This window comes from Dipodomys ordii, unplaced genomic scaffold, assembly GCF_000151885.1.
Source record: "Dipodomys ordii isolate 6190 unplaced genomic scaffold, Dord_2.0 Scaffold13, whole genome shotgun sequence".
Lineage (NCBI taxonomy): Eukaryota > Metazoa > Chordata > Mammalia > Rodentia > Heteromyidae > Dipodomys > Dipodomys ordii.
In genome coordinates, this window is record NW_012267229.1 from 15,615,718 (window position 1) to 15,641,229 (window position 25,512).

Sequence of the window (25,512 nt, forward strand, 5' to 3'; positions counted from 1 at the left end):
CTCATTCCAACACCAGAGGTTGATTTGGAGTATTCTATAATTTCAAACAAATCTGATCAGAAAACCATACAAAGAAAGGCAAGGAAGGAAGGTAGAAGAAGGCGTCTTAGCAGCAGAATCTTAGGGATATATCCTCACACCCCACTCTCATACTTACCTCAACCACCATCTCCAGGGTAAGGTTGCCACCATTGTAGAAAGCAGCAGGGCCGGAGGTGCCAAGTGCCTTCAGTACCTCAGCCAGGTCAGGCCTACGCAGCAAGGAGCCAGGCAGTGGTGGGTGGCCCAATGGCAGGAATGTCTCCAGGAAGCGCTCAGATGCATTAGGAGGCAGCTGTTCAGCCAAGGCGTGAGCTGGGGGCAAGGATAAGAGGCTGGGTGGTAAGGTACACGGGACTAGCCCAGATGACTAAGATGCCCAGAAGGTGGGATGGATGAAGGATGACCAGCCCTAAGTGTTCTGACCCCGCCGAGGCCCGTTACAGGGGAGGCGGGGATGTATGTAGGCTCTTCCCAGATGCCCTTATAAGGGTAAAGGGTGGGATGGAGAAGAGAAGTCTGAGGAGTAACTTGGAAGTCCTCTCTGGTCTGGGCCCAAAATCTCAAAGGATCCCCCCTCCATCAACCTTAGGCCTCTACCCCCACGCCCAGGCCCCACTGACCTAGATCATGGGTCACGTTGAAGCCATCTTGGGCCACAGCTGCTGCGAAGGCCAGGACTTGAGACCATGGCAGCCTGAGGGGGCCGGAGAGCAGGGGGTGGAGAAGGTCCTGGGGGGAGGAGGAGGGGTCCTGGGGGAAGGGGGGTTCCTAGGAAGGAGAGTCCTGGCAAGGGAAGGGGATATTAGGAGGGGAAGTTGGGAAGGCAAGAATCGAGGAGGGTAGGAGAAGGCCACCCAAGGAGAGATGCAGGCAGGGGCCCCTGGTCCCCAAAGGAAGGTCTTTACCTGCCATAGAGCTGATGAGCTTCATGTAGCCCTTTCACCATTCCGGGTACCCCCACCAAGAGCCCAGGCTGGGCAAGGCGGGCAGGCGAGGGAGAGAGGAGACCAGGTCACTGGAAGGGGGGGGCTGGGCTGAACTCCGCAGAGCCCCAAGCCAGGGATGGCTGGCACAGGGGAGAGACACAGGCCAAGTATCCCAGGGGATGGACAAGTTTTCCTGGGCAGGTATCCCTCCCATTTCCCTGACTGCCTACATACAAATGAGAAAGGCCTTTATCTATCATAGTTGAGGGATTTAATGAATCAAGCAAATCCTTTCAAGAACCAGGACAAAACCAGTTTAGAAAGGAATCTGTTGGGCTGGGAAGGTGGCTTAGTGTAGAGTGTTTGCCTAGCATGCATGAAGCCCTGGATTTGATTCCTCAGTACCACATAAACAGAGAAAGCCAGAAGTGGAACTATGGTTCAAGTGGTAGAGTGCTAGCCTTGAGCAAAAGAAGCTCAGGGACAGTGCCCAGGCACTGAGTTCAAGCCCCAGGACTGGCAAGGAAAAATAAATAAATAAATAAAAGGAAATCTGTTACACTGAATAATAGTTACACTTGGTTTTTAAAATGGCGGACAAGGGACCTTCCTTTAACCAATTCAACTTCAGACCACCATCACTCTGAGCTGTGAGAACTCAAGAATATGTTGTACTTGGGCTGGGAAGGTGGCTCAGTGGTAGAGTGCTTGCCTTGCATGCATGAGGCCCTGGGTTCAATTCCTCAGCACCACATAAGCAGAAAAAAAAAAAAAGCCAGAAGTGGCGCTGCGGCTCAAGTGGTAGAGCGCTAGCCTTGAGATGAAGAGCTGAGGGACAGCGCCCAAGCCCAGAGTTCAGGCCCCATGACCAGACCCGCCCCCAAAAAAAAGAATGTACTCTTGCCCCTGCACTTAAATACCTAATTTTCTGCTATTTTAGTTCCTTTTTGGCTTTCAGCCAATTGTAGATTTTCCTCTAGCAGTTCTTCTCTACTCACAAGCTGCTTAAGGTTATAGTCACCAGGTTCAGATGAGATATAGTGAGTTTTACTGCAGCAACTATATGACATCTCAGAATATTCAGTGACCTTTCACTTCCTAAGTTCCACACAGGTGAGACTACCAGAGAAGTAAGATGTTTCAATATTATCTTTTTATCCATTGTCTGAATTTTTTATCATTATTATTATGATGATGCCAGTACTAGGACTTGAACTTATGGCTTGGCTATTGTTCCTTAGGTTTTTTTGCTCAAGGCTCACACGCTACCATTTGACCCATAGCTCCACTTCTGACTTTCAGGTGGCTAGTTGGAGATAAGAATCTCATGGACTTTCCTGCCTGGGCTGGCTTCGAACTGCAATCCTCAGATCTCAACCTCCTAACCAGCTAGGATTATAAGTAGGAGCCATCAGTGCTAGCATTGTTCATTATTTTGTTTTGGAGCTGGGAGGGGCTGTCTTCCTATAGCCTAAGAATGTTCTGATCAACTCTTTTCCCTAACCACATAATAGGTACTCAGCAAATTCATACTTGGATTAGCAGAAGGGCAGTGAAACGGGGTGCCCCTTGCTCTTCTGCTCCCCCCTGAGCCCACTCCTCTCACCAGAGCCCCCACCTTGGTCTCCCAAGATCTCTGCAGGGCTTCTTCTCTGAGGGCTCCTGGTGCAGACTCCCGGAAATCAATTAGGTGGCTCTCATTTCGTCGGATGTCATGTACCAGCATCACACCTCCACTGGGAGAGACACAGATAATAACATGCCAACCCTCTGAATGATTAACGTGCCTCCTCTCAGTCCCCTGTGCTGAGAGTTGTAGGCTTAGTTTGTCAACCTGGATCAGGTGCTGGAGCCCCCTCTCAAGTCACCCTACGAAGGGAGAACCAAAGGGGTTGGGATAGGGGACCTGGGTTACTAGAGACTTTAATCCCTGAATAGGGAAAACTCAGAGACTGGAAGAGCAGGATGTTCTGCCTTCCTACCCCCACCCCCATCCTAAACCAGATCAGGACCCTTGCCAGCTTCCTGCACCTGACTACTTGGTATGCCTCCTACCCCTCCCCCAGGACTGCATTATGTAAGGATAGATTGTGTAAAGCCAAAAGGGGAATTTTTTTAGTAGAGCCTGGAGGGCTGGTTTTGCAGGAATCAAGGTATGGACTTTAAGATGTTCTTTTTCTGGGGCTTAAATACGTCTGATGAGACTCCCAAATGTAAATGTCTACATTTCCATTTGCCAAATAGCAAACCAGGAAAAGCCTGAGAGCTGAGTGGTAGCATAGTGGAAAGTGTGGCCAAGAGGTCAACCCCTGCCTCAGCTTTGGGAAGCAGCGCATAATTGCAGTCAGGTAAGAATGTAGGATCTGTGTTACCAGAGCTCCTGGTTGCTCAAGAGATGGAAATCTGGAATTTTATGAAAACTTTGAACAATAGCAAACTATTAAAAATAATTTTTTTCCAGTGTGCCAACCAAGCCAGTCTGTGTGCTGGAGGTATGGACCATGAGTGGCCAGTTTGTAAGCTCAGTTTTAAAAGTTCTTAGCCTGGAATGTATTTTTGGAGGACATTAGATTGTCATCAGACTGGCCTGGATCTACGAACCTAAAAGTTGAAGTCTCATTTGGGGACAGGATGTTTCATTGTGTACTTTGCTTTACAGTTTACAAATTTCTTTTGGAGGGGGGAGGGAGAAAAGAAGGAAAAAAAAATGTTTGTGAAGACACCTCCATATTTTCCACATGATAGCTTTGCTGTTTTGAAACCATCCAGGAAGAAAAGGAGCAAAATTGGATAAAGAAAGAGAAAACTCAAGGAGTTGGGACTCAGTTTCTCCTCTGCCCAGGAGACCTCTCCATCTCCACAGAGGAGGCCTTACAGACCAGGAGACAAATGGGCCTGGGGAGGTGGGGGAGGGGTGGGGGGAGAGACCCAGGCCTCCACTGGGTTCTTACCCAGCTCCTTACCCGCCCAGGCCAGAACTGTGTGGAGCCACAATCCCCAAACACAAGGCTGCTGCCACGGCTGCGTCCACTGAAGAACCCTGTTTACTGAGCACCTCCATGCCCAGTGCTGTGCAGCGGGCTGCATCGGTCACCACAGCTCCCTGCTGGAAGATCTGAAAGGGGAGAGGGGACCCTTAAGGACAGGAGGGGCCCTCGGCCTGCCTAAGGCTACGAACCCTAGAACCTCTGCAGGGGCTGGGAAGCAAGCCTTTCCCTCTTGTCCCCTTGGCTTTCCCCCACCCCCCTTACCTTGTCTCATTTCCTTACCTGATGGAGTCCCCGCTGCCTCTCCCCTGCCCCAGAGCCCTTCCCTTTGGGACTTTTCTCTCCCAAGTCACCATTCATTTGCCCCTTCCCATTTCTGCCCCCACCCCATCCTTTGGGCTCCCCTCACCTGGGGGTCTCCGAAGTAGATCTGCATGACCAGCGCCACCGTGACACCCGTGGCGAAGGTGAGGCAGGCCGTGACGATGACCGTGAGCCCGTCCTGGCGGCAGGAGCACTCGGCCGCGGCCGCGGAGAACGGGTCCTTGCGCGTCTCCCGCAGCGGCGACCCGTCCTGGCTGCCCATCTCCGACGACGAGGACGGCAGCCGCTGCAGCCTGGCCGACTTCAGGAAGGAGTCCGGGTCTGCAGCAGGGCGGCGGGGTGGGGGGTGAGGGGTCGGTGAGGGCGCCTCCTACCTGGTCCTGGGGCGGAGCGCGCAGCGATGCCCTGCCGCCCCGCCCCTGCCACAAACCCCACCAGCCAGCCTGGCTCACTTGGCCAGTCTCTGGGACACACCCCAGGGCTGGCCCAGGCTGGCGATCCCGGCTGGCAAGAAAACAGGGGGCCCCCCACCCCCTCCCATCAAGTGAGCAACGGCTGGATTCCAGCCTGTGGCTGGTACCAAGCCCAAATTTCCTGGAATCAGGACACAGGGCTGAGAGGAGGTTTAGCTCTTCCTGGTAACCAGATCCTGTCTTCGGTTGAGCATCAACTTTCTGTGCCAGGACACAGCGACCAAGCAGAACCTGGCTTCTAACCTTGCTCCGTGGATCCATTCATCCAACAAAACAGAAAAGCCTATTGTGACTAGACCTGTGCTAGATGCTAATTGGAAATGGGTAGTTCCTGCCCTCATGTCGTTCACAGGCCAGTGGAGGATGAAAGCCACGAGCAAGTAAACAAAGGAGTGTATAATTACAAGCTGTGACAGGTGCTAAGACAAAAAAAAAAAAAGAGGATAGTGCCACACACTGGTGAGTCACACCTCTAATCCTAGCTACTCAAGGATGAGATGTGAGGATCCTGATTACAAGCCAGCCTGAGCAGAAAAGTTCAGGAGACTCTTATCTCCAATCAACTGGCAAAAAGCCAGAAGTGGAGCTGTAGCCCAAGTGATAGAGCTTCAGCCTTGAGCAAAATAACCAAAAAAGATCCTGAGGTGAATCACGAGCGTGGGCGCACACAGACACACAGACACAGACACACACACACTAAAATGAATAGAGAATGGCAGTGGAGAGAGGGCTGCTTACAGGGGAAAATCAGGAAGGCCTCATTGAGGAAGTGACATTTGAGCTGAGAACTGAAGCAGAAGGACCTAGCCACAAGTAAAACAAGGAGAGAATATGTAGAATGTTTGAGAAAGAGGGAGGAACAAATACAAAGGCACTAATGTGGGAATAACTTTGGCACATTAGAAAGAAATAACCACCTGGGCTCCAGGTGGCTCATGCCTGTAATCCTAGTTACTCAGGAGACTAAGATCTGAAAATCACTGTTCAAAGCCAGCCTGAGCAGGTAAGTCTGGAAGATCATTGGCAATAAATGACTAGAAAAGCTGGAAGTGGCACTGTGGCTTAAGTGGTAGAGTGCTAGCCTTGAGCAAAAGAAGCTCAGGGACAGCACCCAGGGTCTGAGTTGAAGCCCCAGGACCAACACACACACACACACACACACACACACACACAGCTCTGGGTACTGGTGGTTCACACCTATAATCTTATTCAGGAGGCTGAAATCTGTAAATCATGATTCAAAGTCCAGAGATTCTTATTTCTAACTAAGCACCAAAAAAGCTAGAAGTAGAGTTGTGGCCCACACATTAGCATTGAGCAACAAAGCTTAGGGACAGGGTCTAGGCTCTGAGTTCAACCACAAGACCATCACCAAAAAGAAAGAGCTGGGAAGTTGGCTCAGTGGTAGAGTGCTTGTCTTGTATGCATGAGGCCCTGGGTTCGATTCCTCAGCACCACATAAGCAGAAAAAAAGCCGGAAGTGGCACTGTGGCTCATGTGGTAGGGCGTTAGCCTTGAGCTGAAGAGCTGAGGAACAGCACCAAGGCCCAGAGTTCAGCCCCCACAACTAACAAAAAAAAAAAGAGGAAGGAAGAAAAGAAGAACAGAAGAAAGGAAGGGAAAGAAAAAGGGAAAGAAGAGAAGAGAAATAACCAAGATCTGGTAGCTCTGATATAGCAGGAAAGGAGAAAAATAAAGATGGAGGCTAGATCCCATTTCCTGGACTGTATGGGCCTTGTGAGAAGCTTGGATTTTACCAAGAGATCACTCCTATACACAGTTTTGTTTTGTTTTTTGTTGGTCATGGGGCTGGAACTCTGGGCCTGGGCGCTGTCCCTGAGCTGAAGAGCTCAGGGGCAGTGCTCTACCACTTGAGCCACAGCATCTTCTGGTTTTCTGGTGGTTAATGGGAGATAAGATTCTCATGGAAGCTGGGCACCGGTGGCTCATGCCTGTAATTCTAGCTATTCAGGAGGCTATTCAGATCTCAGATCTGAGGAACACGGTTCAAAGCCAGCCTGGGCAGGAAAGTCTGTGAGAATCCTATCTCCAATAAACCACTTGAAAACTGGAAGTGATCTTGTAGCTCAAGCGGTAGAACGTTTGCCTTGAGCTGAAGAGCTGAGAGTTAGTGACCAAGCCCAGAGTTCAAGCGCCACGACCAACAAAAAAAAAAGAGTCTCATGGATGTTCCTGCCCCCGCTGGCTTTGAACCTAGATCCTCAAATCTCAGTCTCCTGAGTAGCTAGGATTACAGGCATGAGCCACAAGTGCCTGGCCATTTGTTTTGTATTTCTCTGACTGTAGTCTGGAGAATAAACTAGGGGATAATGAGAATGGACTTATTTATTTACTTTTTTGGTCATGGGGCTCCAACTGTGGGCATGGACGCTGTCCCTGAGCTCCTCAGGGCTAGGCAGAGTCTACCACTTGAGCCACAGTGCCACTTTCGGTTTTCTGGTGTTAATTGGAGATGAGTCTCATGGACTTTCTTGCTCAGTCTGCCTTTGAATCATGATCCTCAGATCTCAGCGTCCTTGAGTGGCTGGGATTATAGCCTTGAGCCACCAGTGCCCCATGGATTTTTTTAAGTTTATATTCTGTGAATCTCCCTTAGTTTATCATGTTTGGCTGTAACCCTCAATACCATACTCTGTAAATAAAATTAAAATTCATTCAACAAAGAGATATTAAATACCCATGGAAAAAGAACTCTTGATGGCCCTTAGAAGTACCAAAAAAAGTGCAAGAAAAGGTTTTGAACTTCAATTTATTAACGTTGATCATAAACCAGGCATTTTGAATATAGTCCTTCATTGAAGTGTTCCTATGACTTTATAATAGACCCCACCTTTTCTACCTTACAAATAAGGAAACTGAGGCTGAGTCTAAAGTCATAACATGGACATGTGGGAAACTCAAGAGTCAGTGGAGCCGGGCGCTGGTGGCTCAAGCCTATAATCCTAGCTACTCAGGAAGCTGAGATCTGAGGATCATGCTTCAAAGCCAGCCTGGGCAGGAACATCCGTAAGACTCTTATCTCCAATAAACTAGAAAACCGGAAGTGGCGCTGTGGCTCAAGCAGTAGAGCGCTCGCCTTGAGCTGAAGAGTGCAGGGACAGTGCCCAAACCCAGAGTTCAAGCCCCATGACCAAAAAAAAAAAAAAAGTCAGTGGAAGTAAATTGAAAGCCCCTTTTCATTGTTCCAGGTGACACCAAGAGCCATTTGCATTTTCAAAAATGAACCTTACAAATTAATTTTAGTTATTTCTAGGCACTTCTATAGATCTATAGAGTCATGAGAAGATGAAACGACCCCATCACAACTGGATCAATTTAAAACTATCCTGGCAGGGAATGTGGCTTAGTGGTAGTGTACTTGCCTATCATGCATGAGGCCTTGAGTTTGATTCCTCAATACCACATAAATATATATTTTTTAAAGACTCTATCCTACCATGTAATTGTAACCCCTCTGTACAGTAGTTTCACAATTAAAAAAAAAAGGACTCTATACTGGGCTGGGAAGTTGGCTCAGTGGTACAGTGCTTGCCTCCCATGCATGATGCCCTGGGTTCAATTCCTCAGCACTACATAAGCAGAAAAAAGCCCGAAGTGGCACTGTGGCTCAAGTGATGGGACACTAGCTTTAAGCTAAAGAGCTGAGGGACAGCACCCAGGCCCAGAGTTCAGGCCCCAGGACTGACAAAAAAAAAAAGACTATCCTACCAGTCCATCATTGAGTTATTCATTTATTCAGCAAAAATATTTACCAGGAAGAGAGAAAAAATAAGAAAAACAACAAGAATATGCAATAAAAATTGGTGAGTGCTTATTATGTATGCTGAGTAATATTACCATTGATTTCACTGACATATAAGAATAACAACAGGCTGTAATCCTAAATGATCGCACCTGTAATCCTAAATGATCAGGAGGCTGAGATCTGAGCATCTTGGTTTGAAGCCAGCCCAGACAGGAAATTCCTTGAGACTTTTTTTTTTTTTTGTCAATCATAGGACTTAAAACTCTGGGCCTGGATGCTGTCCCTCAGCTTTTCAGCTCAAGGCAAGGGCCCTACCAATTGAACCACATAGAACCACTTCTGGTTTTCTGGTGGCTGATTGGAGATGAGTCTCATGGACTTTTCTGCTTTGGCTGGCTTTGAACCATGATCCTCAGATCTCAGCCTCCTGAGTAACTAGGCTTACAGGCATGAGACACTGGTACCTGGCTCTTTGAGACACTTTTTTTTTGGGGGGGGCAGGGGGTCCAGTCGTGGGGCCTGAACTCTGGGCCTGGGCGCTGTCCCTCAGCTCTTCAGCTCAAGGCTAGCGCTCTACCACTTTAGCCACAGCGCCACTTCCCGCTTTTTTCTTTTTGCTTATGTGGTGCTGAGGAATCGAACCCAGGGCCTCATGCATGCAAGGCAAGCGCTCTACCACTGACTCTTATATGCAATTAATCACAGAAAAAGTAGGAGGCAGCACTGTGGTTCCTGTGGTATAGTGTTAGCATTGAGCAAAAGGAGCTCAGGGACAGCACCCAGGCCCAGAATTCAAACCCCAGGACTGGCAATAACAACAACAACAACAACAACAACAATAGGACAGTGGGAAAAAGTTTAGGGCCAGAAGAAACAAGTCTTTGGGGAGAAAAATGATACGTTTAATTTTGACTATTTTCAATGTGTAGGGTCCTAGGAATAGCTGCGTGGAAGAAGCTGGTCTAGTGGGCAGCATATTTGCATCATTCTCCATTCAACTTTCTTTTTCTTTCTTTCTTTCTTTCTTTCTTTTTTTTTTTTTTTGTCTGTAGTGGGACTTGAACTCTGGGCCTGGATGCTGTCCCTCAGTCTTCAGCTCAAGGCGAGCACTCTACCACTTGAGCCACAGCACTATTTCTGGTTTTCTGGTAGCTAATTGGTGATGAGTCTCTCAGACTTTCCTGCCCAGGCTAGCTTTGAACTGCGATCCTCAGATCTCAGCCTCCTATTAACTAGGATTACAGGCGTGAGCCACGAGCACCCAGACATTCAATTTTCTTTTAGGCAATTTCCTTTCCCCTCCTTCAGTCAGCTCCTTTCATCCTTTCCCAGAATAAGTAATAACCCTGGTCTTGCTAATCTGTACTTAATTTTTTTTAATTTAATTTAATTTTATTTGTGAACATACTGTACAGAGGGGTTACAATTGCATGGGCAGGATAATGCGTACATTTCTTACCAAGCATTGCAGCCTCCTCCTTTGTTTACCCTTCCCATCCCTTCCCAGCCTCCCCCCTCCCCCCCCAGGTCTTGCTAATCTGTACAGACATCTCTATACATTGATTTGTTCAAGGACAAGCATGAGACTCACACCAGGCTGGTAAGACTCAAACTTGGTTGTTTTAATAGGATTGTTGGGAAAGAGAAAAGTTCTCTTTCTGTCTAGGTTCCCAGGTTGATAGAACATAAGCCCATAGTTGTTGGGGATATCTTGTTCCCAAAATGAGGGCTTTCTGATAGTGCCTACAAAAAGGAAAGCAGAACCCAAGAGGACATTAATTCCTTTTTAGACACTTAAATCCATTTATACTTGAAGCACCATATTCCTATGTTTTTCAGTCATGCTACCCAATAAAATTCTCCTTTAAGCCAGGCACAGTAGATTAGGTATGTAATCATAGGAAGTAGAGATCAGGAGGATAATGGTTCAAGGCCAGCCTGGGCAAAAAGTTCGTAAGACCCCATTTCAAACAATAAAGCTGGGTGTACTAGAATGTATCTGTCATCTCCTACTTATACAGTAGGAGAATTGTGATTCAAGCTGTCAAGGACAAAGGTGTGAGACCCTATCTCCAAATATAACTAAAGTAAAAAGGGCTGGGATGTTGTTAAGTGGGAGGCCTGGAGTTAAACCCCCAGTACCATCCTCCTCCCTGCAAAAATCCCTTTTGAGATGTAACTGTTTGATAACAAAAGAATCTAGAGGCTGGGAATGTGGCTTAGTGGTAGAGTGCCTGCCTAGAATGCAGGAAGCCATGGGTTTGATTCTTCAGGACCACATAAACTGAAAAAGCCAGAAGTGACACTGTGGTAGAGCTCAAGTGGTAGAGCACTAGATTTGAATAAAAGAAGGTCAGGGACAGTGCCTAGGCCCTGAGTTCAAGCCCCAGGATTGGCCAAAAAAAAAAAAAAAGAATCTAGACTAGAGTTTATTATGTGAGTACAAAGTTCAAGAGTGAGATCTCTGTTGAAGACTGAGGTCACACCTGGCTTCTTTACTTTTTTTTTTTTTTTTTGTCAGTCATGGGGCTTGAACTCTGGGCCTGAGCGCTGTCTCTCAGTTCTTCAGCTCAAGGCTAGCACTCTACCACTTGTGTCATAGCACCATTTCTGGTTCTCTGGTGGTTTATTGGAGATAAGAGTTCCACAGCCTTTCCTACCCTGGCTGGCTTTGAACTGCGATCCTCAGATCTCAGCCTCCTGAGTAGCTACAATTATAGGCATGAGCCACTGGTGCCCAGCCTATTTTTTTGTTTTTGTCGGTCATGGGGCTTGAACTCTGGGCCTGGACTCTGTCCCTGAGCTCTTCAGCTCAAGGTGAGCGCTCTACCATTTGAGCCACAGTGCCATTTCGGGTTTTCTGGTGGTAAATTGTAGATAAGAACCTCACAGACTTTTCTGCTTGGACTGGCTTTGAATCATGATCCTCAGATCTCAGCCCCCTGAGTAGCTAGGATTACAGGTGTGAGCCACCAGTGTCCAGACTTCCTTACTACCTTAAGGAAAAGCTCACTATATATTTCTGAGCCAGATGGTGATATGACCAGAAATGCAGGGAAGTAGATGGATGAGGGTGAGTGCAGAGGCATACACAGGCATGTGAGGCTAGTGGAGCAGGCAACAGTGGTGATCACAGGATATGGAGGGATTTGGTATAGAGAGCATCTGATGACCTTCTGGAAGTTAGAGTTTGGCAAGCTGTATCCTGGGCTTCTAATTTGGAGATGGGTTGAATGGCAGTGTCATTGATATTAGAGGAAGAACAGGACCGTGGAAAAAATGATGAGTTCAGCATAGAATGTATTGAAGGTAGGGGCGCTTGCAGGACATCTAGAGGCTGGGAGAGGAAGGCACACATAAACTTGGAGCTGTTTCCCAATCTCTGGGTGCTCTATTTTCCACAGGGCCTCTAATGGGGGACCCCTGGCACTAATGGCCCTAACTAAGGATTAAGTGGTACCACTAGGTGGCACTATTAAGTTGAGAATCTAGAAGGCCTCTTAGCCATCAGGCTGGACCAAAGGCTCCTAGGAACTTGGAAGCAGGGTTAGGTGACATAGCATTGAACCACATACCAATATGATGGCAAGGTCCTTGGAACTCTTGCCTTAGAACAAAGTAAGTCTCTGAGAATCTTGGAGTTTTGTGTTAAGTTTCAAGTTCCCAGATGCTCAGGTGACCAGGGTTTCGGGTGGATTTTTGTACAGCCGGGCAGAGTCTGGAGTGAACCCTTTAAGGTATTATTCCCTGAGGGTTTGGAAATTCTTTCCCTGCCATTCATTTTTAAAAATTAATTCAACAATTACTTACAAAGTGTCCAACACTGTGCTAGAGGATGAGAAATTATAATAAAATAGTCATCATCCCTGCCCTTCTGGGGCTAATCACATTATTGTGTAAATAAATCATCACAAGTTTTTATAGGTGCTGTGACATTTATAGGGGCGTTAGGAGAAAACATATTAAGGGAGCCCAGTTTCTAGGTTAGGAGAGAAAGGCATTCTTCCAAGCTGGAAGAGAAAACGAAGGCCCAGTATAGGTCCTACTGTAACACAGTGAGTCAGGAAATGCTAGAAACAGAAGCATCATTCTTGACCTCTGAATAAAAGCCCTGGCTTCAGGCTGGTATCCAACAAGGACACCTCTTCTCATCCTCTTCCAGCTACCTCCTGATTCCAAGGCCACTCCCCCTAGAAAAGAAGCTTGGATCTGCAGTCCTGACATTTGTGACCCCAAATCCTCCACACTCACTATTCTTTCATCCCCATCCCAGGTACATACAGTCTAGCCAGCTTAAGACTTAGGATACTAGCCCAGGCCAGATTGCCAGAAAGTTGTAAATAGGGAATTCTGAAAATCGGGGGCTGTCGGACAGGGAGCAACTATGTAAGAGCCAGGCCAGAGAGAGTTGGGCCAGAGAAGCAGCATCTACCAGGGGATGAGGCTCAACTGCCAGCACTGGGAGGAAGAGTCAAGCAGAAGGATGCTCTAATGCCAGGAAGTGACGTTTAGAGAAAGAGGGCTGGGGGATGGAGGATGAAGCATGGAAGTGAACATACAGCTGAGCCATACGGAGAAAAAGCACTAAGGAAGGAATGCTCTTTGCCCCAGCTCTCTCCCAAGCCTGGTCTTTCCCCCTGCCTGAGCCCCCCTCCCCCCTTTTTTTTACAGTTCCTGCAGAGAAGGCTGAGAATGAGAACACCATAAAATTTGGATCCTGGGGATCAGGGTAGCTTACTAAAATTCCAGCCAGATCCATGGCTCCAGAGAAGCGGTAGAGTAATTCACCAGGCAGCAAAGGCACTCTAGTCCCCAAGGACTTTGAGAGGTCATGCAGTCCATCCCCCCTGTCTCCCAGTACCCAGTACTCCCAGACACTGGGGAATCATACTCTGTCTCTCCTCATCCCTGGACTCCGATTCTCTCCAGATGATGTTTCTGCACCACGGACCCTGGCTGTGAAGAAGTTCTTTCAGACCTACACTACTCTCTCCTTCCTGCTGCAGCCTCTGACTTGGTTTTTCTCCTGCACCTGTCCTCTGTGGCTAGAGAAGAACCTTTTTACCGGGTGATCACAAAGATCCCCCAGGATCTCCCGCATGGCATTCCTTCCTGGTTGGTTGGTTCTTCCTAAGAAGTAATAATCCCAGTTCCTCCTGCTGCAGTCCCTGGCGTCGTCGTCTCGCTGTCGCATCCTACGCCTCCGGGGCAGGCATGCACCCCCTTCCCCACCAGATAATTAACAGACAGGGGAGGAGGGGGAGGTGCAGGAGGAACCGAATGAATGAAGGAGATGGAGACCGAGGGAGGATGCTCAGAGGCAACGGATACAGGACGACCAGGGACCTCTCAAGGCGGGGCAGGGACGGCGCCAGAGGGCCTCACCGGTATCGGGGTCTCCCAGGAAGGCGTCCTCGTCCTTGCGGCCCCGCAGCGGGGCCGCGGGCGCCGGCTCATCCTCCGGCAGTCGCGGGAAGCTGGTGATGCTCATGTAATCCACCGGCGAGTAGGCGCCCAGGGCACTCTCCTGGCTGGCTTCGTTCTCCGCCGCCATCCTCACCCGCACCCCCCAGAAGCGCAGCGCCTGCCGGAAGTGGCAGCGGCGGGGGTGGGGGTGCGAGGGTGGAGGGCGGGGACTGAGCTCCTGGGCAGCCGGGAGGGGGCGCCCCCATCCTCGGCAGTGTCCCGGTCTGACTCGCCCCCGCCGGCTTCACGCCGCCAGCCTGCAGTGGGCACGCAGGTGCGGGAAGGGAGGATGCGAGCGGGGAGGAGAGTGCGGGGGAAGCGGGGAGGGGGAGAGGGAGGGCGCGCGGCTCCCGGCTCCGCCTGCAGCCCGGGTCACCTCTCCCTCTCTCCCTCCGACCCCAGACGCTTTCACTGACCGCAAATCCCTCTTCAACTCTAGATCCTGTGACCTCCAAACTCATCACACTCCAAACTTCTTGGATTCGAAGATGTTCTTCCTTCTAGCTCAGACTTCGCCTCCAACTCTAGCCCTCTTTTCCATTTCAGACTCTTCACCTGTAATCCTAGCTAACTCAGGAAGCTGAGTTCCAGGTTTGAAGCCAGCCTGGGCAGAAAAGTGTGTGAGCCTTTTACTTCCAATTAATCGGGGAGGTGGGGCGGGGGAGAAGTGGAAATATGGCTCAAGAGGTAGAGTGCTAGCCTTGAGCGCAAAAGCCAAGAAAGCACCTTCACCCAACCTGTATACCCCTTTTAAAACTCCAGCCACTACTTCAACCCCAGACTGCTTTTCCACCCACAGAACCCTCCTCAAACAACAAATCCCTGTTCTGACCTGAGATCCCTTCCTTTACCTCTGTATGTCTCAGACTTCTCTTTCAATTGCAGTCCCTTCTGGAGCCCAGCCGCTCCCCCAATCCATCAGCATAGCAGAATGATCCCTAAACTTTAGCATATTTTAAGGATCATTGAAAGCAAATTCTCAGATTCCACTCCAGATATTATGACTCTATAGTCTGGAATGAGGTCTCTGGAATATGAATATTTACCATCATTTTAAGAGGTTTTGTTGTAGTTCTGAGAAGAAGAAGAAAAAAATAATGGAGGTGTGATAGGGCAGGAGGAAGTGAGCCTGGAAGAATGAAGGTAAGAATGGGGACTAGAGATGCGGCTATTACCTAGAATGTGTGAGGTCCTGAGTTTGACCCTCAGCAGGAGCAAGGAGAGTGAGACTGTATTGGTGAACTAGGTGTTTGATTTCATTCTAGTACTAATGTTCAGAAACTGTGTGATATTGGGTAAGACTCTTAAATACATTGAAGGCCTGTTTCCTCCTCTCACAAAGTGCAAAAATAACAGGATCCATGTTAGAGAAAGTGAAATAGTTATAGATAATGTTTCATGCAGGATTTGGTACCTACTCATTAAATGACATTATCGCCGTCTCCGTCATCGTCATCATCATCATCATCATCATCTTAATCTTGCAGATTTCTACCTCTTCCAAATTCATCCAATCCTCTCAGGAATTCCAACCACACTAAAACTTGTGTTACTTTTTCCCATCTCTGAGTATGGGAGAGGTTTCTTCCCTTATGCGGTTTCTGGTCAAAATTTCAATTACACAGCCAAGTGGGGCGGGGTCTAATGAAGCCTTTAAATGGCATTCCATTTTTCTCCCCAATCCCAGATTCAGAGAGGACCTTCTTTCCTCAATCCCAGGTTCAGAGAGAATCCAAATGGCTTTAGCATTTCCTACGGGAACAATAGTTGCAGTACCATATGTTGACAGGAGAGGGCTGCAATAGGTGGAGAACAGCTGTAGGAAAAAGACTTGGGAGAGGACAGAGCGGGCTTCTCAGGGCTATGGTGAGGGTGAGAAGGGATGATGATTATCTTTACGTCAAAGTTAGAATTGCACAAGCCTTTTTTCCTACAAAGAGTTTATCTTCTCTATGGGATTTGTACGGCCTATTATGCTGCCCTAAAGGGGTCTGTACTCCTACAATGATGTCTATTTACTCAGTGTAAGTATAGTTTGAGTACTTTTGAGATCTAGATTTCATTGTTTCTTTTTCTTTTTTTGTCAGTCATGGAGCTTGAACTCTTGGCCCCAGATCTGTCACTGAGCTCTTCAGCTCACTGCAAGTGAGTGCTCTACCACTTGAGCCATGTGCTACTTCTGGTTTTCTGGTGGTTAATTGGAGATGAGTCTCATGGACTTTTCTGGGGCTGGCTTTGAACCAAGATTCTCAGTTCTCAGCCTCCTGTGTAGCTAGGATTACAGGCATGAGCCACAATACCTGGCAATAGATCTAGATTTTTTTTTTTTTGTTGGTCATGGGGCTTGAACTCTGGGCCTGGGCACTGTCCCTCAGCTCTTCAGATGAAGGCTAGTGCTCTCCCACTTGGGCCACAGCAACACTTCCAGCTTTTTCTGTTTGTATGGTGCTGAGGGATTGAACCCAGGGCCTCATGCATGCAAAGCAAGCACTCTACCACTGAGCCACCTTTCCAGTCCAGATCTAGATTTCTTTTTCTGTTTTTCTTTTTCTTCTGTTTTTGGTCATGGGGCTTGAACTCTGGGCTTGGGCACTGTCCGTGAGTTCTTCAGCTCAAGGCGAGTGCTCTACCACTTGAGCCACAGCACCACTTCTGGTTTTCTAGTGGTTTATTGGTGATAAGAGTCTCATGGACTTTCCTGCCTAGGCTGGCTTTGAACCGTGATCCTCAGATCTCAGCCTCCTAAGTAGCTAGGATTATAGGCGTGAGCCACCAGCACCTGGCTCAGATCTAGATTTCTTAAAGTCTGTATTCTCTGTATTTCTGTATTTCCTCGGGGGGAAATCTATGTCCCTCCAATAGGGTCAGTGCCCTTCAATACTATTTATGTCCTATTAGCAGGGCTCAGAGATCTGAGTATCTCTAGCAAGTTACATACAAATTACATACTTCTGTAGTGGAGTCCATATACCTTTTTTGTTTTTTCTTGTCAGTCCTGTGGCCTGAACTCAGGGCCTAGGCAATGTCCCTGAGTTTCTTTTGCTCAAAGCACTTGAGCCACAGCACCACTTCTGGCCTTTTCTGTTTATATGGTACTGAGGAATCAAACACAGGGCTTCATGCATGCTAGGCAAGCACTCTACCATTAGCCCAGCCCTAAGTCCATATACCTGTAGGTGAAGTATATGTTCCATTTTTTAATTAAAAAAATTTTTTTTGCCAGTCCTTAGGCTTGAACTCAGGGCCTGGCCACTGTCCCTGAGCTTCTTCTTCTTCTGGTTTTTTTTTTTTTTTTGGTCTGGTCGTGGGGCCTGAACTCTGGGCCTGGGCACTGTCCCTCAGCTCTTCAGCTGAAGGCTAGCACTCTACCACTTGAGCCACAGCACCACTTCCAGCTTTTTTTTTCTTTTTGCTTATGTGGTGCTGAGGATTCGAACCCAGGGCCTCATGCATGCAAGGCAAGCGCTCTACCACTGAGCCACCTTCCCAGCCCCAAATTGGTACTAATTTTTTTTTTTGTTGGTCAGGGGGCTTGAACTCTTGGCCTAGGCACTGTACCTAAGTTCTTCAGCTCATGGCTAGTGTTCTACCACTTGAGCCATGGCTCCCTGAGCTTCTTTTTGCTCAAGGCTAGTGCTCTATCACTTGAGCCACAGACCTACTTCTGACCTTTTCTGTTTACGTGGTACTGGGGAATTGAACCAAGGCCTTCATGCTTGCTAGGCAAGCAGTCTACCACTAATCTACGTTCCCAGTCCATGTATGTTCTTTTAGTGTGGTTGATTTCTCCTTATTTTAGTCTGTGTCCACTCCTCCATGTTTGTATGCCTTCAGTGGGCCATCACTCCCTTCATGAATATGTAGTGGATCATATGTCTGTTCATAAGGATGTTTCTCTCAGCTTAGAATGTGCTGGGCTTTCTCCTGGGCAAAGAATAGGGAAGAGAATTAAAGGGAAGCAGGACTAGATGGGGTCACAGCCCTGTGTTAGACATCAGGAGATAAGGACTGATTGCTTCAGATTTCAGACTCACTACTGGAATTAGATATTAAAACAACAACAACAACAGGGCTGGGAAGGTGGCTCAGTGGTAGAGCGCTTGCCTAGCATGCCTGAGGCCCTGGGTTCGATTCCTCAGCACCACATAAGCAAAAAGAAAAAAAAAGCTGGAAGTGGTGCTGTGGCTCAAGTGGTAGAGTGCTAGCCTTAAGCTGAAGAGCTGAGGGACAATGCCCAAGCCCAGAGTTCAGGCCCCAGGAATGGACCGAACAACAACAACAACAACTTGTATCCTTAACAAGCAGTCTGAATTGTCAGGTGGGATGCTTCCTTCTTGATTAGTATAGATAATCTGGAGAAGGAGAGTCCAGCATACTCTTTTCTTTGTAAGTAGGATAAAGGGAAAAATAAATAAATAGGATAAAGGGAAGATAATTGAGCTAAAGAGATAAAGATATAATTGATATAATGATAAAGAGATAATTGAGCTCAAGTTGTGGTAGACGGACAATATCTCTAGGTAAAGTAACCAAACTGAGAGGCAAAGAAGTGAGTGTGAATGATCCTTTATAATTGCATAGACTTTGCCTTTTTACAAGCCTTAGTTTTAGCTGTGGAAGTAAAAACAGACGGGGGCAGGCACTGGTGGCTCATACCTGTAATCCTAGCTACTTTGGAGGCTGAGGATGGAGGTTCAAAGCCAGCTTAGGCAGGAAAGTCTGTGAGATTCTTATCTCCAATTAACCATCAGAAAACTGGAAGTGGAGCTGTGGTTCAAAACGGTAGAGCTCTAGCCTTGAACCCCAAAATTGAGTGCCCAAGCCCTGAGTTCAAGCCCCATGACCAATGAAAATAAACAAACAAATAACAATAAAACAAACATGAATCAGGGAGCCTAGGCTAGGTCCTAACTTGGTTTTCTCCTGGACCTTGAGAGTTACTCCCCTTTTCTGGGCTTACCATTTATACAATGAGAAGCCCTCACTTACTGAGACTTGTACTTTAGATCTGGATGAAGATTTGTAGAGGCTAAACAATAAAAATGTCCTCAGAGGTATGAGAACATTGGAGTTGGTCCGAGTTAGCAGTAGGTTGTGTTTTCAAGGTCGCAGGATTTTTCTGGCGGACTGAGTGGGAGGGTTGCTGAGGGCCAGGAGATGACCTGAGAGGGACGCAACTCCTCCCACCTTTAAACTCCGAGGGACAATTGGGCAATCAGACCCCGGGGCGACTCTAGGATGGGCCTGATCCAACTGCTCTCATTAGCTCAGCAGTTTCCTGCTTAAACCGCGCCCTAAACCAACCCATAAACTGTCTGTCCAAGACCCCAGTGTGGTCACTCCACGGCCTCGCCTCCTCTCCTGTTACATCCAGCCCAGTTACTCCCCATCTTTCCTGGGGCCCGCCTCCTCTCCTGTCACGCCTAGCCCTGCCCCTCTCCTGTCAGCCCACGGTCCCACCTCTCCCTGTCACTCCTAGCCCCGCCCCTTCTGCTTTAACAGTGGTTACACCCCTTCCGGCAAGTTAGCCCCGCCCCATCGCCGGCTTCTCTAGCTCTTGCTAACTCAGACCCCGCCCACACCATATAGGCCCCGCCCGCTACTGGCTTCCAGGCTCCGCCCCAAACAGGCCCCGCCCCTCGCCTGAGGCTTGGTCTCTACGGTCGGCCTGTTTTCCCTGCCTGGACAGCCGCGGCTTCTGCAAAGGCGGCGGGTGCTCGGAGCTTGGGGCGATGGGGCTTCCAGAGGAGCGGGGCCGAAGCGGGAGCGGGGCCGGGAATGGGGGCCGGGAGGAAGCTGGAGCCGGAGGCCGGGCTCGGAGTTGGTCTCCGCCGCCCACGGTCAGCCGCTCGGCGCACGTCCCCTCGCTGCAGCGCTACCGTGAGCTGCACCAGCGTTCGGTGGAGGAACCGCGGGGTGAGGCTGGGCCCCGGGCGGGCATGGGGGCGCCACTGAGGAGACAGCGGAGGCTCCCCCGGGAAGCTGAGGGTCCGTGAGGGGAGAGTGAAGGGCAGACCGGTGGCCGCTGGGGGAAACGGAGAGGGGGCTTCGGGAGAGGCAGAGGGGCTCCCCCAGGAGGAGGGTTCCCTGGAAGTTGGGGACCTCGCTGGTGACCTGGCAGTTTTGTGAAGATCAGTGGTTTCCGTGAGGAGAAGCGGCTTCTGTGAGGGGACTTGGGGCCTGGCGGAGGCTGGAACAGGGAGTTGGTGAGAAGAGGCGTCCTCGAGGGGCTCGCGGTGGTGGTGGGGATACCTTGGGAGAACAGAGCTTTCCTTTCAGGCTTTACCCGCTGAGAGCTGTAGCTGATCAAAACTGCGAGGTTTGACTCAGCAGGGGGTCTGCCTCCATTCTTGAGGTCCCAGGTCTCCAATTTAGCAGGATTCCCACCGGGCACCGGTTGCTCGGGTTTGTAATCCTAGCTACTCAGGACTCTGAGATCAGGGTTCCAAACCAGCGAGGCAGGAAAGTTCCTGAAACTCTTACCTCCAATTAGCTATCAAAAAGTTGGAAGTGGAGCTCTGGCTCAAGTGGTGGTAGATCTCCAGCCCTGACCAAAAAAGCTAAGGCACAGAGCTCAGGCCCTGAGTTCTAGCTCCAGTACTGGCGCGACACACACACACACACACACACCCCAGCACACACACACACACACACCAGCAGCAGCAATCTCAATAAAATGACCCAATATAAGACTGCTAAAAGGTCAATTTTTTGTTGTTGTTACTTAATTTGGTCTGGGATTGTAACTCAGATACTGATATACTTCCATGTCTTTTAAAAAATATGCCCGGAAACTTCCCTACCCTTGCCTTCAGACTGGGTAAGGGGCAAACTACTCCAGCTTGGAGTCATGGGGGGGGGGGCACATATGGGCCACAGATAAAAAATTTAGAAGAAAATGTAGAAGAAAATTTAGAAGAAAATGTAGAAGATGTAGAAAATGTAGAAGAAAATTTAGAAGAAAATGTGTGTGGTTGTGTGTGTGTGTGTGTGTGTGTGTGACTGGAACTCAAACTTGGTATCTGATGCTTTTGCTCATTAGCTGGCATTCTTCCAACTGAGCCATACCTCCAAGCCCAAAATACATAAATTTTAAATCTTGCCTCTGCCACTCATTCACTGTGGGGTCTTAAGGCAAATTTTTCAACCTGTCTGAGATTTATTTTATTCATTTGTAAGATAATATTTCATAGGATATAGGAGGACTACAGTGGGTAATTGTGTGTTATAGAGTGTCTGGTGCACAGTAAACATTGAATAAGAGTTGATTTGTTCAATAACATGGCAGAAAGCAGTTACTAAGGGAAAATATGGAATTAAGTGTGAGGTGCTGATTGCTGCAGGAGTGTTGAAGTTTGAGTGCTCAAAAACCTCTTATCATTTCTCTCTCTGTATTTTCTCCCATTAGGAGTTTATCTATTTCCCAGGAATTAGAATTAGTACCACACAATAACTCGTACATGATATATCTATTTTCCCAGCATTTCACTTTTATACTCTGGTCCCAAATTTCATAGGACTATAGAAACCATTTGTATCCATACAACTTGATGGTATACTATATTCAACACGACTGTGAATGAGGTCCACCAAGTTTTCCTTCCAAACATGCTTTCCTTCCTAATTTTCTAATTTCTGGCATTATCCCAGACCGGAAATCTCTTCTATTAGGATGTCCTCTAAAAGTATTTATCTATATCTCATCTATTTACAGATTACTTACTGCTTATAAAGCACAATTCCAGTTTGATTTGATGTGAGAACTGTTGGAATCCACATTTTCAGAGAAGGAAACTGAAGGTTAACTAACTTGTTCAGGGTCATTAAGTTAGTTAGTTAGTGGTGGAATTTGGATTTGAATCAACACATCTTGACTACAGAACCTGCCTATACTACTACAGATACCAATGCCATTGCTCACCACAGACCCCACAGTATGCTTTTCACCAACTTCTGTCCAATACTCCTTTAAAATGTCTCTGATTTCTCTCTTTTTCCATTCCTACAGATACTTTAAACTGAGGAAGTAGCCTCCCAATTTGTTCTTTCTCCTCCATAACCTTCAATCTCTCCTACTGGTTTATTTAACCATCTTTAAGTTTATATTTTGAAAACACTGCTTTCCCGCTACAATGCAAAAACTTTCAGTAGTTCCTAACTTCCTATATTTTCTAATTAAAATTCTACTTTTATTTGAGGCCTCAGGATAATCTAACCACACCCCACCTAATAATCCTTATCTCCGTCTTTTCCCTACCACACCTTTCATTCTAGGCAAACCATTCTCTTTGATATCCTAGATACACAAAAGTCCCCTCCTACCTCCTCACCTTTGCCTATTTCCTCACCTTTTTTTTTGGTTGGTTGTGGGACCTGAACTCTGGGCCTGGGCGCTGTCCCTCAGCTCTTCAGCTCAAAGCGCTCTACCACTTGAGCCTCAGCATTGCTTCCTCCTCACCTTCTTTTTACCCAAACTCCCCTGTCAATTCCATAATACATTCCCTGTTCATCCCAGGGAGATCATTTTTTTTTTCTGGTCTGAACTTTCAGTACTTAGAATGTGTGCAAAGGAAACATCCAGATTCTTATACACACACACACACACACACACACACACACAGAGAAAACACCTGTCACACAATAACACTTGTGTAAGTAGTAGTAGGAGATTCTTTTAATTATTTTCTAAAAGACAGTGAGCAAGTTAACAAAGTGATGACCCTGAAAGGCTTCTTTTACTTGTATTTTATCTAAAAATTTAATGACTAAATAAATTACGCTGACTGCCTATGCAATTACTGATGCTTACTATGCACACTAGGCATTATAGTATAGTGTGAATAGATGCCAAAATAGTAGATGGACATTTGGAGGACAAAAGCAATATTTTGAATTAAGATTCAGCATAAAGGAATGGATTGTCTGTTGGGGGAGTGGCAAGTAATAAGATTAGATAACTTGGTCTTGTATATAGACTAGTAAGCCATCTAATGATAAATATGTCTGAGAAGCTTGCTGATTTCTGTGCATGTTTTTGCAGAGTTTTGGGGAGACATTGCCAAGGAATTTTACTGGAAGAACCCGTGCTCTGGCCCATTCCTTCAGTACAACTTTGATGTGACTAAAGGAAAAATCTTCATTGAGTGGATGAAAGGAGCAACTACCAATATCTGCTACAATGTGCTGGATCGAAATGTCCATGAGAAAAAACTTGGAGATAAAGTTGCTTTTTACTGGTAAAAATATTTATATGTATAGTCGGTGTGCCTCATATTTATATAGAGTTGTCACATTTTACAATGTACTTCAACTTATTTCCTGCTAAGTGTTTAACCAGCTTAACTCATGTGATACTTAAAACAAACCAGTGGAATAAACAAAGTATTATTAACTTAATATCTTAAAGAGGAAAAATACCTTAAGGGTTATGTCAGATGACATAACCAGTATATGACAAAGTTGACATTAAAGCTGTGTCCTGATTTCTAGACTGTTTGTGCTGGAGAGGAAGGAAGACAGCAAGTAAATGAAAGAGAACAGGATAGACTAGCTTGTTTCTCATTCTTGCTTTGTGAGGAAAATGAGGTTTTGTGCTTGTCACTATTTCCATTGCCTTGTTGAGTTAGTTGTGTCATAGGCACTATGTTTAGGGGCTCTCAAATATTATTGAATATTATCTCACTTGTTCACAATAACTACAAAAGCACTATTTATTTCATTTTACATTTAGAAAACTGAAATTCTGAATTTAATGATTTATCTAAAATAAAACCCCTAGCAAGAAGTAAGGTTAAGATTCAAATCCAAGCAGTATAATTACAGAGCTAAAACTTTTAACCATGACCCTATCCTTCCTTTCTAACTCAACATCTTTGCAAAATAGTCATAAGAATCAAATAAGATGACGTAACAGCAATTTATTTATTCATTAGAAAACACTGTAGAAATGTCAGTGGTTATCATAGTATTGTTGCTGAATTAGGGGTCACTTTGCCTCTGAAATATACTGTTAGGTCTGTTGACGCTCTTATTTCCTGTTCTAAGACTTATGCTTGAGTGCCAAGGTAACATTTGAGCTCACTCCTGAGGCTTCTAAAAGATCAGAAAACCCATTTCAAATGTGCGTAAAATAGCTTTTATATGTCATGGGGTTATCAACTGAGATTGAATAGGATGACATAATAAATATCAGTTATTATTATGATTATTTGGACAGTAAGAAAATTAAGTCTGTTTGGAATAAAAAGTTATTCAAGGAACAGTTTATTAATTCAACAAATAATGAGAATTTATGTGCCAGGCACTATTCTGGTTTTATTTTATTTTTTTTTAAGATAGGGTCTTATTGTATAATGTAGGCTGGCCTTAAACTTGACATCCTCTGCCTCTTCAGTACTGGTATTATATGTGTGCTCTACCATGTCTGGCTCTAGGCACTACTCTGAACCAAAGAAAGTTCTGTCTCCTATCTTGGGTGAAGAGACAGTAAACAAAGAAAGCAAAGTAAGGAGTGCTATTGAAAAATACAGAGCAAATGAAAAGCCAAAGCCAATGAAGAGAGGTGATTGATAAAGGAAGAACCCTCAGCGAAGGTGACATTTAGGCAGATATTTTAAAGGGGATTGATGGAATGCATTCTGCAGATATTAGGTTGGAGAGGGGAAATGTTCCAGAAGATGGAAGAACAAGTGTCTGCTGCTGCCTGGTGTGCTTGAAGAAAGACTAGCTTGCAAGCTGATTAAATGCAAGCAGTGTGAGATAGAAAAAGGCAGAGTAACAGAGAGGCCAGCCAGATGCTGAGTAGAACATTGAAAGCTCATGCATGTAAGACTTTGGCTTTTATTCATGGTGAGATAAGAAACCATAGCTAATCTTAAGCATAGTTATGGTAATCATTTGGCTTATATTTAGGATATGTCCTTTGAATTGACAATAAACTATAAGAAGGGCAAAGTTGGAAGCAGAGAGACTAATTATAACACTAGTATAGAAATTTAAGTGAGGATGATGACACAGGACGTAGTAGTTGTGAAGGTGGCTAGAAGTGGTTGAAATCTAGATCTATTTTGAATCAAGAGCACACAGAATTTGCTGACATGGGCTGGATGTGGAGAGTGAAACCAGAGTCAAGGTCATTTTCAATAGTGAAGGAAGTCCAAGTATGGGAGATGACTACTTTTTGAGGTCTATGAAAGGATTTATGCAGGGGAATGATGTGGTCTCAGCTTGAGAAGATCACTTTCGACACCTAAGGAATAAGAGTGTAAGGCCAGAGAATAGAGAATTTATTATTTAGGGTAGACATGCCTGAATTGGAATGCTGCTGGTGGGAATGGAATAAAAAGATAAAAATTTGGAGTAATTTAGAGAAGCAAAACCAGCACAGGTAACCAAGTATGGATGTTGGGCAAGCACGGGAAGAAAGTTAGGGGGAAATGCCTCTTTTACAGGCACACATCTGATTTGAAGGTTAAATTTGTCCTTCAAAAGAAGACTTTGCTTCTTACTTTCCTTTTTTTTTTTTTTTT

The 25,512-nt window shown here is 46.6% G+C and overlaps 2 protein-coding genes across 3 annotated transcripts in view; one reads left to right on the top strand and one right to left on the bottom strand.

Annotated features, from left to right (window-relative positions):
* Positions 1-14,107, bottom strand: part of Ggt7 (gamma-glutamyltransferase 7) — a 30,601-nt gene extending 16,494 nt beyond the window's left edge. The window contains exons 1-7 of the mRNA XM_013010766.1: positions 13,904-14,107; positions 4,365-4,600; positions 3,932-4,083; positions 2,587-2,704; positions 948-1,015; positions 663-736; positions 158-354 (exon numbers count right to left, since the gene is read on the bottom strand). Coding sequence (XP_012866220.1) covers positions 158-354; positions 663-736; positions 948-1,015; positions 2,587-2,704; positions 3,932-4,083; positions 4,365-4,600; positions 13,904-14,072 — 1,014 coding nt within the window. The 5' untranslated portion in view covers positions 14,073-14,107. The remainder of the gene's footprint in view (positions 1-157; positions 355-662; positions 737-947; positions 1,016-2,586; positions 2,705-3,931; positions 4,084-4,364; positions 4,601-13,903) is intronic.
* A 5,553-nt stretch (positions 14,108-19,660) lies between these two features.
* The window catches only part of Acss2 (acyl-CoA synthetase short-chain family member 2), a 52,125-nt gene continuing 46,273 nt past the window's right edge, over positions 19,661-25,512 (top strand). The window contains exons 1-2 of one of the 2 annotated variants that reach the window (XM_013011035.1): positions 19,661-19,900; positions 23,025-23,220. In XM_013011035.1, coding sequence (XP_012866489.1) covers positions 19,717-19,900; positions 23,025-23,220 — 380 coding nt within the window. In that variant the 5' untranslated portion in view covers positions 19,661-19,716. The remainder of the gene's footprint in view (positions 19,901-23,024; positions 23,221-25,512) is intronic. The other variant, XM_013011034.1, reaches the window with a different exon arrangement.